Consider the following 12,954-nt stretch of genomic DNA (forward strand, 5'->3'; position numbering starts at 1 on the left):
AATTACGTCTCTGCTGTCAATAGTTGTACGATCGTCACATGGTTATCTACGTTACAGTAACCGAGAGTAGTGATAATCTCAATGATAAAACAGATTTGGATAAGAAATTCGAGCACACTCAGCTCGCTCTATCGGCCGCTCGCAGCTTGATCTTCTTATTTCTTCTTGTCTTTTTTCCCTTCATTCGACTCGCTTGTGAGCTAGGATTGATTTTTATCCCCTCATGGCCTGCTACTGGAGCTGCAGGTCGATTGCCTCTGGTTCCAGTGAGGTGCTCGAGATTATTGAGCAAAGTGATATTCTCCGGAGAAGGGTTGTCCTCTGCGTGAGCCCTGAATGATTTCAAAACATGTGTCGGACCTAGGATAAAGTCTTTCCAAGCTTGCACTGATCTTTGCCATAACGACTGCGGTGCGTCCACTGCGCTCAAGAGTACCTTCAGTAGCCGAGCAGCCTCCAATATCGAGTAATGGTCAGCTTTCATATCCGTACACCATACCAACGCTTGTTGCCACAAGCTGGTACTGAATGCTATAGATTCTGGACCCCAGACATTCCGCAGGAGGTATGATAGCAACTCTGTTGCATTGCCGAGAGACCCACTATTGTTCAGGGCGCGAAACAGTCTCTTCCTCCATATAAGCAACGCATTTAGGACGATCACGAACCGTTCCTCATCCCCAACACCGAAGGGCAGCAGACGTAGATGAGCCAGTATGCCTCGCCTAGCCGCAAAGGTATGAATACTCTTATGTTCCTCGACAGCCAAGGCCGATTCGACCGGTTCTACGTCATGCGGTTCGGCAGACCAGTGTAAGGTGCGGACCCGAGATCTACCATCGTAGGGGCGACGTGACCTTTGTTGAAACCTTGACATGATGTGATCCATCTCGTAAACATACTTTTGGGTGGTTTGAGGCTCAGTGGTCGTAGCTCGCTGACAAAAGCTCGCTGTGGTTTCTAGATACCATTTCAGCCCATCGTCGTCATATTGACTGGCTAACTTCATCGTAGACAAGCATGCAGATGTAAGGCTGGATGTAGAATCTAAAGCCATATCATTCGTTAGCTCACAGACCTCCTGCCAGACTTCAGTCGTTGCAATAAACTCGGCGACCGTTCTATGCAGATATGTGACCACACCGCGATTTATCTTGTCAATAGTGATGTATTGAGTGGTTGCCCACCCAGCGACTGTCTCCTTGTCATCGTTGTAGCGAACTTCGAGGAGGCCACAGCAACGGCTGCGAATGCGTTTTTCCAAAGTTTCCATGATCCAACTGAATGTCTCACCGGTCATCGGAGCAATTGATGCTTGAAAGACTTCTGTGGGCGAGCGTATGGCGTACGATAAGACCACGCCAGGAAGGGGTTGAATATTTATACAACGGCGCCACCGGTCAAGTAGCTGGAAGATTACTGCCGCCTGCTTCTGGTACTCGAGCTTCATTTTCCCAAACATGTTCTTATACAGATCTCTGAGGTCGGAAGGAAGCAACGTCAATTTGGCATGTAGCTCCTCAAGATTGTCTCCATTTTGGAGGCCGTCGACTAGCAGACGAACAACAAGCTTGATCCAGAGGAACACACCCTCTGCTTTATCGAGTAAATCTTCGATCAACTGCGGAGCTCTTTCTGGAAATTGCTCCATCAGGCGGCCCATGGAGTAGTTAGATGAAAGCTCCCCGTGCACAAACCTCTCCATATCCGGTCGTGTGAGCTCTTGCAGGCGTAGGGTGGGGCACCCCGCCAGCACATCCAAGCAGGCGTTTACAGGACGGCTCGAGACAATCAGTTTCACGTGTGGTGATGCCAGCGATCGTAGGAAGAGCGCCATGTCGCGGTGGTTGCCGTCAAATTCGTCGATACCATCTATGAAGATTGCTAGTTTCAGAAAATGGGACTTCTCGATTAGTCTTTCAAAAGCTTCCTTCACCTCGACGTATTGGGGCTCGATATCCGCATCTGATGCTTTCCAATTTCGATACAGTCTTGGGAAGACAGCTGGCACCAACTCCGGATGTTCGTCGAGTACCGTATGGAGTAGAGCTCTCAGCATTCCGACATGAGTCTTCTGAAGGGTAGTCCCAAGATCCCAGAAGAAGAAATGCAACTTCATCAGCTCGCTCGTTCCTGCCCATTTCTTCAACGCTGTTCCCGTACTTGAGTGGCCGTAGAGGGACTTCATGAGGGTAGACTTGCCACTGCCAGCCTTCCCACTGATGAAGTATGGCTCACCCGTGTCTTGTTGTAAGTACTTTGGAAAGTCCGACCAACGATTGTGCATGATTGGCGAGTCGTAAATCCACTCATACGTCCTTTGGTACGCTGTCGCAACACTCTTGTAGCGCCAGAAGATCTGCCGGAAGTCCAACCATCTAAGGACTCTACTCTCTAGACTTCGTGACTTTTCCTCTGGAGTACGCTCGCTACGTAGACTACTGATCTCATCTAGACACAACCGAATCTCGTCCTGAATGACATCAAGCTTGCCACTCGCTTGATCCTGTATGGCGTCCGCGAGAGTTTCTACTGCTGTGCGAATGTCTGTTTCATCCAAATTCCGAGCTTTATGGTCCTGCTGTATCGCTTTCAAGTGCCCAAGGATCTCATCGTTTCTGCTCTCGGAACTTGTGCGGAGCGCTAGTACAGTGCCCAACGTGAGGGAGCCGCGAAGCTTGTCGAGTTTAACAGCAAAATCATCAATCTTATGTGAACTCCATTGAAATTTGATGGCCTTCTTCGCGCTCTGCAAGAGTTTCGAAGAGGAGTGGCTCTTAAAGCTCTCAAGATAAGTGATGAACTGTGTTCCAGCCTCTTCGCATTCTGCTGCAAGATCGAGAAGATTCTGTGTGACGCAATTAGCGAATGCGATACGACCACAGAGACATTGACTCGCCTGGTCCTCATCCTTCAGCGTCGCACTGCATGCTTTTAGGCGTGTCCTTAGCACAGCAGCTTGGTCAGTAAGTGTTTTTGAGAGGCTCCGTAGTTGCGGAAGTGGTGAGGGGCTACCGTTTCTCCGTATCGCGTTGGCCTCGGCGATTAGGGTGCCAGCGCCTTGGAGAAACTGGACTACGTTGCCTGCCAATCCGACCGCAACAAGCGCTTCCATCGTGGCGATCCTCGTGCAGTGACGGTAGAGAGAGAAGATATGGGCATTGTCGCTCTCAAATGATGGTTGACTACAGTGGGCTGAGGCTGAGGTCTCACAGCTGCTTAGCCGAAGATGCCTTGCAGCCTGACCAAGTGAGCCTGGTGGTGGCGATGCACTGATCTTTAGTTTTACATGGTCGTACGTGGCATAGAACCAAATCTCCATGTACTTGCACTCAGCCCAGAATGTCTGATCGCTTCTGATTGACCGCGCAACCACCGACCATGAGGCACATATAGCATAACGAATGGTAACGGCGCTCACAGCGACAGCGTTGTTTGGAAAATCCCGTACTTTTTTGCAACTTCGCGATACTTGGAACATGCACCAACTTCGAGTGACTCAATATCTCTGGTCGCTCCATGAAACAAATCAATCTTGGATTAATCGCGACGCAGTAAAAGTTGGGATGGAATGAATGTTTTGATGTTCGAGTGGCTGACAGAGCGCACTGGCTCACCTGGCGCACAGGCACTGGGTCGCGTCATGAACTGCACGTCCCAGCTCCCTCTACCGGCATTGCCATATACACGACGACGTGCCTGGAGGTATATACGAAATGACAGATTCAACCTCGAGCCTGAAACAACACTGTAAGACCAGCCGACGCGGCCATAGCTACACATCCACCGGCCTTTCGTGAGCTTATCGCAGCTGCTAACCCAGACGCTGGCGGTGCTCTTGGACGTCTCATCACAGCGGTGCGCGATACCTTATGCGCCTGTACGACTATATACGGCCGCGGGTCGTCGGGGGGTTGTTGGACGCGCTCAGTAAAACACACATCAGCTTTGACGGTTGCGCGACAAAGGGCGGCAAGCGTGAGTTCCCGGGTATCGTTGCCCACTACGTTAAAAAGCATGGCGATTTGACGGATCTACCTATTGCCCTGCCGCAGTTTGCAGGTTCTCAGTGACTAGACTATCGCTGAGGTGATATGACAAAAGCTGCAGCAGTCCAACATCGACGAGCGTAGGATAGATTACGTAGTACTCGACAACGCGAACAATAACGTTACGGCGGTAGATGAGATCATAGAAAAGATGGGCTTCCACGTAGGCCACGATCGCCCTCGCTACGGCCCTCACATTTATCGATCAGGCCCTGCCATAGGCCAAGAATCCGAGCTTTTACAATAATAACGCAAGCGGGCTGTCTGCCAACGCGCCGGCAGACGCGCGCAAGGTCTTCCAATCCGTCAAGCCCATCACAACACACCAAAACCCATATTACATGTGCTTTGAGCGCGTTGTAAAGCTACATAAGTGCGAGAGCAGGATCTATACGCGATGAGTCGCAACAACAAAAGCCTTGAAGAGCAGGCGTGAATGCGGACCAACGGCCTCAGCGTCCACGATTGGGCAATCATTACAATGTACATGGACGCGCCGAAGTCGCTGGAAACAGCTACAAGACGCATGGAAGGACGTAGTACGCAAGACAGCTTTGTGGCTATTACTGAGATTATGCTAGTATTCGGGTTAGTATTTGACTGCTGCGAGGAGCGCGTTGACAGCTACGGAGCTGTCAACCATAACGCGCACGACGAGGCGCCCGAGGATCGCTTTAGTACCAACCTCGACGCAGCGTGGATAACGGCTAACAACTACCATGACAAGCCTGATGATACCGCCATCTATTACACCGTTACACTACTCCACCCGTACTACGCGACCTAATGCGAGCAAGCGTGGACTGATAAACTTGATTGGCTCCAGGCCAACAACCGCAAGTTTCGCGCCTGGTGGACTAGCGTCGGTCAGATGTGAACAAATGCACCCGAGATTGTGCCGTCTAGAGGAGGCACAGAGCGATTATAGGCATGTAACGCAGTCATATAATACTGTCCCCGGACATGAGCCGATGGGTTCATGAGGGTGGTCTGACAATATGGTAGTAACGGTTGGAAGAAATGAGTGTTCTATTATTATGATTAACTACATAGTTTCCTGAAATGCACCTAATCGCCGTGATGTTTAGGCTGTGTGCAAGTAGCGGGCTTCGGCATGTTTTGGTCCCCATCGGACCCCGACGTCCACTTGTCAAATTCGTCTGCGAAACTTCCCGAACCTGTGCATAAGGCTCTACAACGCGAAGCCAGGGTTCCACATAAGTTGATAACTATCCTATTATTTGTTAATCCCAGAGCTGCAATCCACTTTCCATGCGCGCAAGACCTGACTTATACACCTATACCTTACTCTGGACACTATGACGAGCAGCTTCAACATCGAACCTCTGGCCCATCCCGAAGGGAAGACATGCAAAGTACGAGTCATGGACCCTGTACAACACAACTGATATTTATAATCCATGCTTACGATACTTTCTCTAGTTTGGAGCTGTCATTACGGGTCTTGATCTGAACAACTTTACTGAAGAGATAGTGGCCGAGTTGGAGAAAGCGATCTGGGAGCATAAACTCGTAATTATCAAACGCCAACATGATCTCAAGCCGAAGCGTGCCTGGGAATTACTTCAAGCGCTCGATCCAGAAATGATCATTGAGGATGACGACAAATTGATGGACTTATTCCACCCTCACCAGTGGTTCAGGGTAAGTCAACAGCAGAATGAAACATGAACTTCGCAGCAGGCTGTAGCAGAGCGCTGATAATCATCAAGGACTCCTTCCAAGCTATCAAGGTTCCTGATGCGGGTTTGTTTTACTTTATTGGAAAAGGCCCCCAAGACGACCCGCGCTACGGTAAACCAGGCCTAGATATGGGTGACGCTAGCGTAAGCCATTACTACAGCGTACCGCTGTCGGACGAGGACTTCGAAGCTGGACGTACCCGTTTTCACGTGTGGTACATGAACGGAATGTATTGGCGACACGACCTTACAAAGTTCACTATTCTTCGACCCATCAAGTTTCCTACAGAAGGCCTGGATAAGCAAACTGTAGAATGGGCAGATGGCTCAGGCATGACTATGGAAGTAAAACCGGGACGTCAGGCGTTCCTGGACGTTGAACAACTGTACGACATGCTAAGTGATGAGGAAAAGAGAATGGCCGACCACAGTTGGGCGGAGTACAGCATCTTGCCATTTGAGAATCTCAAGGACTGCCATTATGCTCCAAACGGCCTAGGCGTGGTAACTGAGGGTAGGGAGCAGCCAGAGGAAGAGCTGCTAAAGTTGGGAGGGGCAAAGAAAGAATGGCAAAAGAAGGTATGTTTATACTCGAAGCTGCATCCATCAAACACTAATGCCGTGTAGTACCCGATGGTTTGGGTTAACCCCGTTACTGGCAAGAAGTCATTCATGTGTATACAGCACTTGATTCGGCGGTTATTTATCCGCAATGGCCCAGATGAGACTGCGAGAGTTATCGACGACCTGGGCGAAGTAAGGAAGTTCTTGGATAATATCTACACCAGAATTATCCTGCCTGAGCATATCTGGGTAGGCCCAGAGGACGAGCAGGACTTGGTTATCTTTGGGAGTCAAGGTCTGCTTCATTCGAACATCGACTATCCTGCTAGTTGGGGTGTTAGGACGATACACCAGGCCTTCATGCCCACAAAAAGGCCACCTGTAGGGCCAGTGCCCATTCCAGAGTTTCCAAAATAATAGAGAATCTGGCCCAGCCAAACGTAGCCTACCTCACCAGCGCTCGTGAGATTTGACTTGGAGTCGCGATGCAATAGAAACACGATTATATCTGTCACTTTAAGTACACCGAATTGAAATTACAGCTAGGAGATAGCCCTACCGCTTTTTTGGCAACCTTAACATGCGTTTTCGGTAGGCGTGAAACAGTTTCAGATCTCGCGGCGTTTGTCGCACGTCTGATGTCCTTCACATTAGCAAATCGCTCATTTGGGTCAGGTACAACTCGCTTTCTCTTGGCCCAACTATCGTGAGTTTCACGGCTTAGTGTTACAAGCTATTGGGTTCAGTCACTGACTACGTGGAACAAGTATTTATATACGCATGCAGCATAGTGGATTGCGTGAAGACGAAACAGTGCAAAGATTCCAATCTCTTCAGAAGCTCTACCACCTCTACCACCCCAGATAAACACCGCTCAATAAAGCTGGAGCCCAGTTGATAAACCCTCAATAATATCTCGACCACGTGCGCGAGCGCACAGCGGACGACAGTAAGCGTCTAAACGACGCTCATGCCAGACCTCTAAACCCTGGCCAAAGGTTAACCTGCGTGTTTACTAATCAATCTTCAGCACCTTAGCAGTCTTTGGGCATTTATGAAGTTCAATTCGTTATCTGATAGCTCCAAACCGACCTGGCGCTCTAATCTGCACAAACTAACACTCCCACTTCCTCCTTATCCTCCTGTATGGCTTGTCCATCCATCATACTATCTATGTAGCACTCGCTGACAAAGTGCCACATTCCCGACTCTTGTTGTCGCAGCACATATAGCGTACCACCCCCCAAAAAAACGAGAACCGCGTCTCCTGGTCTAGCACATGGAGGCGCAAGACCTAGTTGCCCACTCGTCGTTCTGCACATGCGCCTACCATTATGCACTTGTATCTGTAGACACTCCGTCATATATCTGCATAGGTTTTCCACACCTGTTCGATCTTTGGGCGGAACCCTGGAGCGGTCTTCGTCCGACGAGTCGATACGAGCTTCTCGTGAAAGTGTATCGCCGAAAACAGTACGCCACCAAACACTCAACGCGGCGGAATCGGCAGCACCGGATGCGGTTGCCCGGCGCTCAAGTTGGTGTTGCTCGGATCTCGCAGTTCGCTGCTTGAGCGGGGCTTTCATATCTTTGAATCCTCCAATGGCGACCCAGTCTTCTGGCCAAATACTGTTCCCATGATCAAAATTGGCCAAGCTGCCAACTGTGCCGACCTCAGTGACATATATCCCTCGTGCGCAAAAAGTGGTATCCTCCTTCTCGAGGCAGAGATCTATCTTCTGCTTCGTATTGTCGGCCGCATGATAGAATGTATCCCAAATGAGGCGTTGTGGCTGGGATGAGTTCGCGAAGGGGATTGGCCGGACAAATCTCGTTGATAAGAAAAGTCAATACACCAACGGGGTATACTGTGCTGGTTGGGGAAGATTGAACTATCTTGCGCATAGTTTCCCCATGCCCAGGATAAGAAATCCAATTTGCGGCTCCGGTGTTGGACAATCTCGACGACTTTGAGGAACAGGTCCCGTGGTGAGAGACTGTAGTCGACGGGCAAGATTGGGGTATCGAAGAGACCGATGATACCGTAAACGTAGTCGAGGGGATTGGACGCGAGGGGCCCATTGCAAATCTGACATTGCAGTAACGGCTGAAATTTGTCCGCAGTCAAAGGAACTAGAGGCGGTAGGTGACCCATATTATAAACGTTGTTCGAGATGGCGTCAAACTTCTGCATCATTGACCCTTCCCATCCGGCATCGGGATGTAGCTCACGCCATTTTGAGAGGACCTCAAAACGTATGTTGTCCCATTCCGAGAGAAAGCTCACAGCAATCTGCTGCTTACTGGAGCTGGCGCCAAACTTCAACAGCACGTTTGGGTTGATAGCCGTCTCCTGCAGGATCCAGACTCTCGTCCAGTAATGTTTATCGAGCAGTGAGATTAGAGACTCCCAAGCAGAAGTATAATTGGCATCCTCTAGATACGACTGAGAGTCTTCCTCTATCAGCTTTTGTAGAAGCGCGAATTCAATGCCAAAATCTGGTGACGTTTGGCCTAGCCAACCTACCACTTCGAATGCGCTGCGATAGATTGATGCCATCTTCTGTATCTGCGCATTGCGCTCTAGGATGTTGTTCTGATCGATGCAACTGGCGTCAATCCAAAGACTGATCGGCTCAGCCTGGTCGCGTAAACTGCGAAGGACGTTGAAGAGATTGTCGGCAACACCAAACGGTCGACCTTATATCTGGATACTATGAACATGCAAAGGGTTTCCCCAAACGTACGATACGGCTGTGTATTTGTAGGACTCACGCGAGACATGTTGGAGGTCACCCAAGATCGGGTCGTCGAGTTGCTCCGCTGGACGCAGAACGAAAGTTCGGATGGCACCTGGAGTGTTTTCAAGGGCTTCATATTCATAATTCATGATGATAAGGTGTAGTACTCCATTCGCCGGTCTGGGCAAGGGAGAAGAGGTCAACACACACCGGAGTTGCGCAGCCTTGTGTAGCAACCGAGTCAGCCTTGTAGGGCCGGTTGCCGCCACAAGGCAAACTAAGCCCAAGACATGCATGCCTTATCAGATGATGAGGTAAAAGGCACGTCTGCCAGTCATTTCAGATGTAGACACACCTACAAGTACTCAATACTGCCTAAGGAAGACACATTGGCCCCGCAGGGCAAACGCCAATCTGTGAAAACGAATGACGGGGCGTTGTGTATTGCGGATGTGGGGTCGCACGCGCGATCCTGTGCGGATAGCACCATAAGGCGTATAGAGGGCTGAGTGAGGTCGAAGCGATGAGATTCATTACCTACATATCTGCAGTCCTTGGCTTCTGAGACCTTGCAGGTGGTGCAGGACATAAGCCGAGGATGTCAATACGACCACGTTATAGCCTGTGTGAGACTCTGGGAGAGAGAAGAACTGCCGCTGACCATGCGTGTTGTGGATGGACAAGTGTCAAGGTGTTCATGGTGGATGAAATACGTCCCGACGTGTGGTGGAGGAGTGAGCGAGCTTCCGCGGCCTCAAGATTCCAGTCTGGGTATCGAGGTGGAGGTAGCCCCACGCTGGCCACACTGTCGCTACTTACCAGCTTCCACAACAACAGTCGCATCACAACACCTGCGCCTCACTAGCAAAGGCAAAGCTATGACCATAGTACGCGAAGACTCGGTGACAGTATTTGTAAATTCTCGCGAAGTTGCCATAGAGCCGACGACACGATGATCTTGTGGATGCATAACTCTCCAAGCTGTCCGGCGCTGTCCAAGTGGACCTGATATAGAACGTAATCCGCATATCCTGTATCGCGTGCGAAAGAAATAATAATGAAATTATAGATAAGTTTGGCTCACAACTAACTGCATTTAGTAGATGTATTCTGAATATCTACACAGCTTTGTTATTGATAGTCTGGTCTGCAGCGGGATGGGTCCTCAGTCTTCCATTGTCAAAGGTCGACATATTCCGCTTATATTGGCGAGAAAGGACGGTTTGAGCTCCCACTTTAAATGGTCAGTCTGCATATACGGTTCCAGCAATATCCAGGCTTTCCATTTCTGGAAAACCTTGAGGGCATGTCCCTTAGAGACACAAAACAAATCTTGGTGGTAATAAATACAGCCGGGACATTTTATACACATCCTGTAATTCTCAAGTTCCGTAGATATAAGTTGTGCCACTTGAGACGCGAACGGGACTACCATCTTCGTCCCTTTATATAGCTCCTGGTCGAACATATGCTCTATTCCACATCTACGATTCATGGCTTGTACGCGGTACTTGACGTTCGAAGTATAGCCAATCTTTAAGATTTGGGGAGAGTCTTTGCGCCAGAACATATATATTGACATCTGAACGGGGACACGAGATCGTTGTATCATTCTACGAAGAGCAGAATCGACTGTGAGATCTCTGAGGACACGAGGTTGATAGGGTTGGACGCTGGCATTTTGTGACTGGATATGGACCATCTTGAAGCTTTCGATACCTTCGTTGACAAGGGAGGGTAACCCGGCTTCGACATAATTTGGCGATGATGTTGATGAGCTAGAAGACACATTTTCCTCTATTTCGAACGCATCTCGTTCCAAAAATTTACTTGATGTGGCTTTGTGGACGCGCTTTGCGTTTGATAGCATGTCCAGAGTGTTGAACTTTTGCAAAGTCCAGCTCAAACCGCAGACGGTGCTTCTAGTAGTTAGTATGAGCTTACTCAAAAGACTTGAAACATACCATTCGGAAAGGTCTTTTGTGTACATGTCAGTCCTAATGTTTTCGCATCGAGGACATGCGACGCCTTCATCATCGTAACTGTCCAGTTGAATCGACATGGCTATCTTGGAGCCTGGACGGACAGCACTATCCCAGTTATCTTTGGTGAGAAACTCGTCGAAACGTTTCCGCCGAAATATGCGGAATTGTTCTAGAAGCACCTTTTGCTCGCCTGGAACGTTCTTAAATTCGCATCGCAAGCGTGCCATGAATACCGCATGGTGTCGAAAATGTACGTATGGAAGATGTACTATGCGACCCAAAGCATCTTCAAACAGTATGCTGTCTGAGATGGGGATAGAGATGAGAAGAGGAAGTACTCTCAGAGTTCTGAGGATGTGCTGGATAACTGGCAGAGCGATGCACAGCTTCATTAACAGAGCATTTACTCCAGCTCCGAAGAAGCTCAGCATGGTCTGGATAGATTGCCGGATGGTATGTTGGGCACTCTGTATCATACCGTTGCTCTTGATTCCAGGTAGTGGGTCTGCCGACTGAGGATTCATATCTCTCTTCTCGAGTCGCTGCAGTAGGCGGGTTTGTGCGGCGAGTTGATGTTCAACTCTCTGCATCGCGGTACTATCCTGAAACGATGACCTAGGATCGGCAGGTATGAGCGGTCTGAACACTGGGCTTGGCATTGCCGTGTTCTGGGTTGTGCTTATTGTTGATCGAGCTAGATGTTCTTTGACATTAGCATCGAGTAGTTTGATCGATTCTAATACCTGCTGCGAGAGACCCGTGTCGAAACGACCCGTATGATTCTCCATGTATTTGCGGATAGTGTCCATTTGTGCATCGCAATCGTTTACAGTTTCTAGGCGCATGTCTCGGAGGGTCTGCGCAATGTTTTCCACAGATGTCGTTGTAGCAAGAGAGTCTAATCGTGCACCGAGGTGGTTTTGGAAACTGGTCATCTCGGAGTTGAGATCGTCCAAGGGCTGCAGAGAGGTCTCAAGTGGAGATCCAGCTTTCTCTTGCCGTTCGCTAGAAGCAGTCAATTTTAGCCTACTTCAGTCTTCACGGAACTTGTGGTACATACAAGTTGATTAGAAGTAATTGCATGTTGATCGCGTTAATCGAAAACCCCATGGCAGCAGTAAGCTCTGATACCTCTTTTTTAATTTGAACACCCCATTTTACCTTGCATGCAGCTCTTTTAGCCCGGTCGAAGACAAAATCACTTTTCGTACCGAGATTCCTGAGGCTGGGCTCCATGGTTTTGATCTTTGAGAAAAACTTGTTTAGCGGGATGTAACATTGATGTCCAAGTAACTGTAACGTTTCGAGCTGTTGAGGATCAACATCTGCAGAATAGGCACTTTGCACACTTCGCAGTAGTCCCTCAAGGCCTTGTAGCTGACCAATAGTCTGATTGTACTGCGAGCTCGCACCATCCGTTTCGCGTAAAGCTGTACTGATCTTATGAACCAGGTGGATTGCCGCCATAAAATCACCCGCAGAGAATCCGAACGGAACGGCCATGATCCAGATAGAGATAAGTATATTGATGTGATGACGACGGAATGACGATAAGAATGTAGAAGCGATATGGATTGTGGGTAACTAGTCTTGGAAGTTAGCATACACCTGGAACCAACAACTGCCCTCATACTTTAATGTTATATGAGATGAAAGGAGGCCTGGAGGCGATGCGCGAGGCTGACAGCTCCGTGACTGTGCCACAATCGTGCATTGAGCGCACGGGCACGGTACAGCGGCTCGTATCTTGCTTTTTTGTCGCGGACAGCGACCCCTTGCATGAACACGAGATTAACTAGGTAATCAGCCCCAAAGTACGAGTTATCAACAATGATGAATCACTGCGTTCTTGTTGTATCTGCGTATTATCACACATTGGTTGCAAGCTCCGAAATTCAATTATATCTTAGCT

At 49.2% G+C, this 12,954-nt stretch overlaps 5 protein-coding genes across 5 annotated transcripts; 2 read left to right on the forward strand and 3 right to left on the reverse strand.

Moving 5' to 3' along the window:
* Positions 1–118: 118 nt before the first annotated feature.
* AA0111_g8180 (hypothetical protein) lies at positions 119–3,115 on the reverse strand (the record flags this gene model as incomplete). The annotated part of the gene is made up of 1 exon (XM_028654599.1): positions 119–3,115. The coding sequence occupies one exon, from the start codon at positions 3,113–3,115 to the stop codon at positions 119–121; it is 2,997 nt and encodes a 998-aa protein (XP_028504207.1).
* A 1,415-nt stretch (positions 3,116–4,530) lies between these two features.
* AA0111_g8181 (hypothetical protein) lies at positions 4,531–4,836 on the forward strand (the record flags this gene model as incomplete). Its single annotated transcript, XM_028654600.1, has 1 exon — positions 4,531–4,836. One exon carries the CDS (start codon positions 4,531–4,533, stop codon positions 4,834–4,836), a length of 306 nt encoding a protein of 101 aa, XP_028504206.1.
* Positions 4,837–5,368: 532 nt separating this feature from the next.
* Positions 5,369–6,733, forward strand: AA0111_g8182 (hypothetical protein; the record flags this gene model as incomplete). Its single annotated transcript, XM_028654601.1, has 4 exons — positions 5,369–5,425; positions 5,493–5,714; positions 5,783–6,331; positions 6,380–6,733. The coding sequence occupies 4 exons, from the start codon at positions 5,369–5,371 to the stop codon at positions 6,731–6,733; spliced, it is 1,182 nt and encodes a 393-aa protein (XP_028504205.1).
* Positions 6,734–8,048: 1,315 nt separating this feature from the next.
* AA0111_g8183 (hypothetical protein) lies at positions 8,049–9,206 on the reverse strand (the record flags this gene model as incomplete). Its single annotated transcript, XM_028654602.1, has 2 exons — positions 8,049–9,016; positions 9,092–9,206. The coding sequence occupies 2 exons, from the start codon at positions 9,204–9,206 to the stop codon at positions 8,049–8,051; spliced, it is 1,083 nt and encodes a 360-aa protein (XP_028504204.1).
* A 1,016-nt stretch (positions 9,207–10,222) lies between these two features.
* On the reverse strand, positions 10,223–12,545 carry AA0111_g8184 (hypothetical protein; the record flags this gene model as incomplete). The annotated part of the gene is made up of 3 exons (XM_028654603.1): positions 10,223–10,976; positions 11,022–12,047; positions 12,103–12,545. The coding sequence occupies 3 exons, from the start codon at positions 12,543–12,545 to the stop codon at positions 10,223–10,225; spliced, it is 2,223 nt and encodes a 740-aa protein (XP_028504211.1).
* Between the last annotated feature and the right edge of the window lie 409 nt (positions 12,546–12,954).

Source organism: Alternaria arborescens, assembly GCF_004154835.1.
Source record: "Alternaria arborescens strain FERA 675 chromosome Unknown contig_20, whole genome shotgun sequence".
NCBI lineage: Eukaryota > Fungi > Ascomycota > Dothideomycetes > Pleosporales > Pleosporaceae > Alternaria > Alternaria arborescens.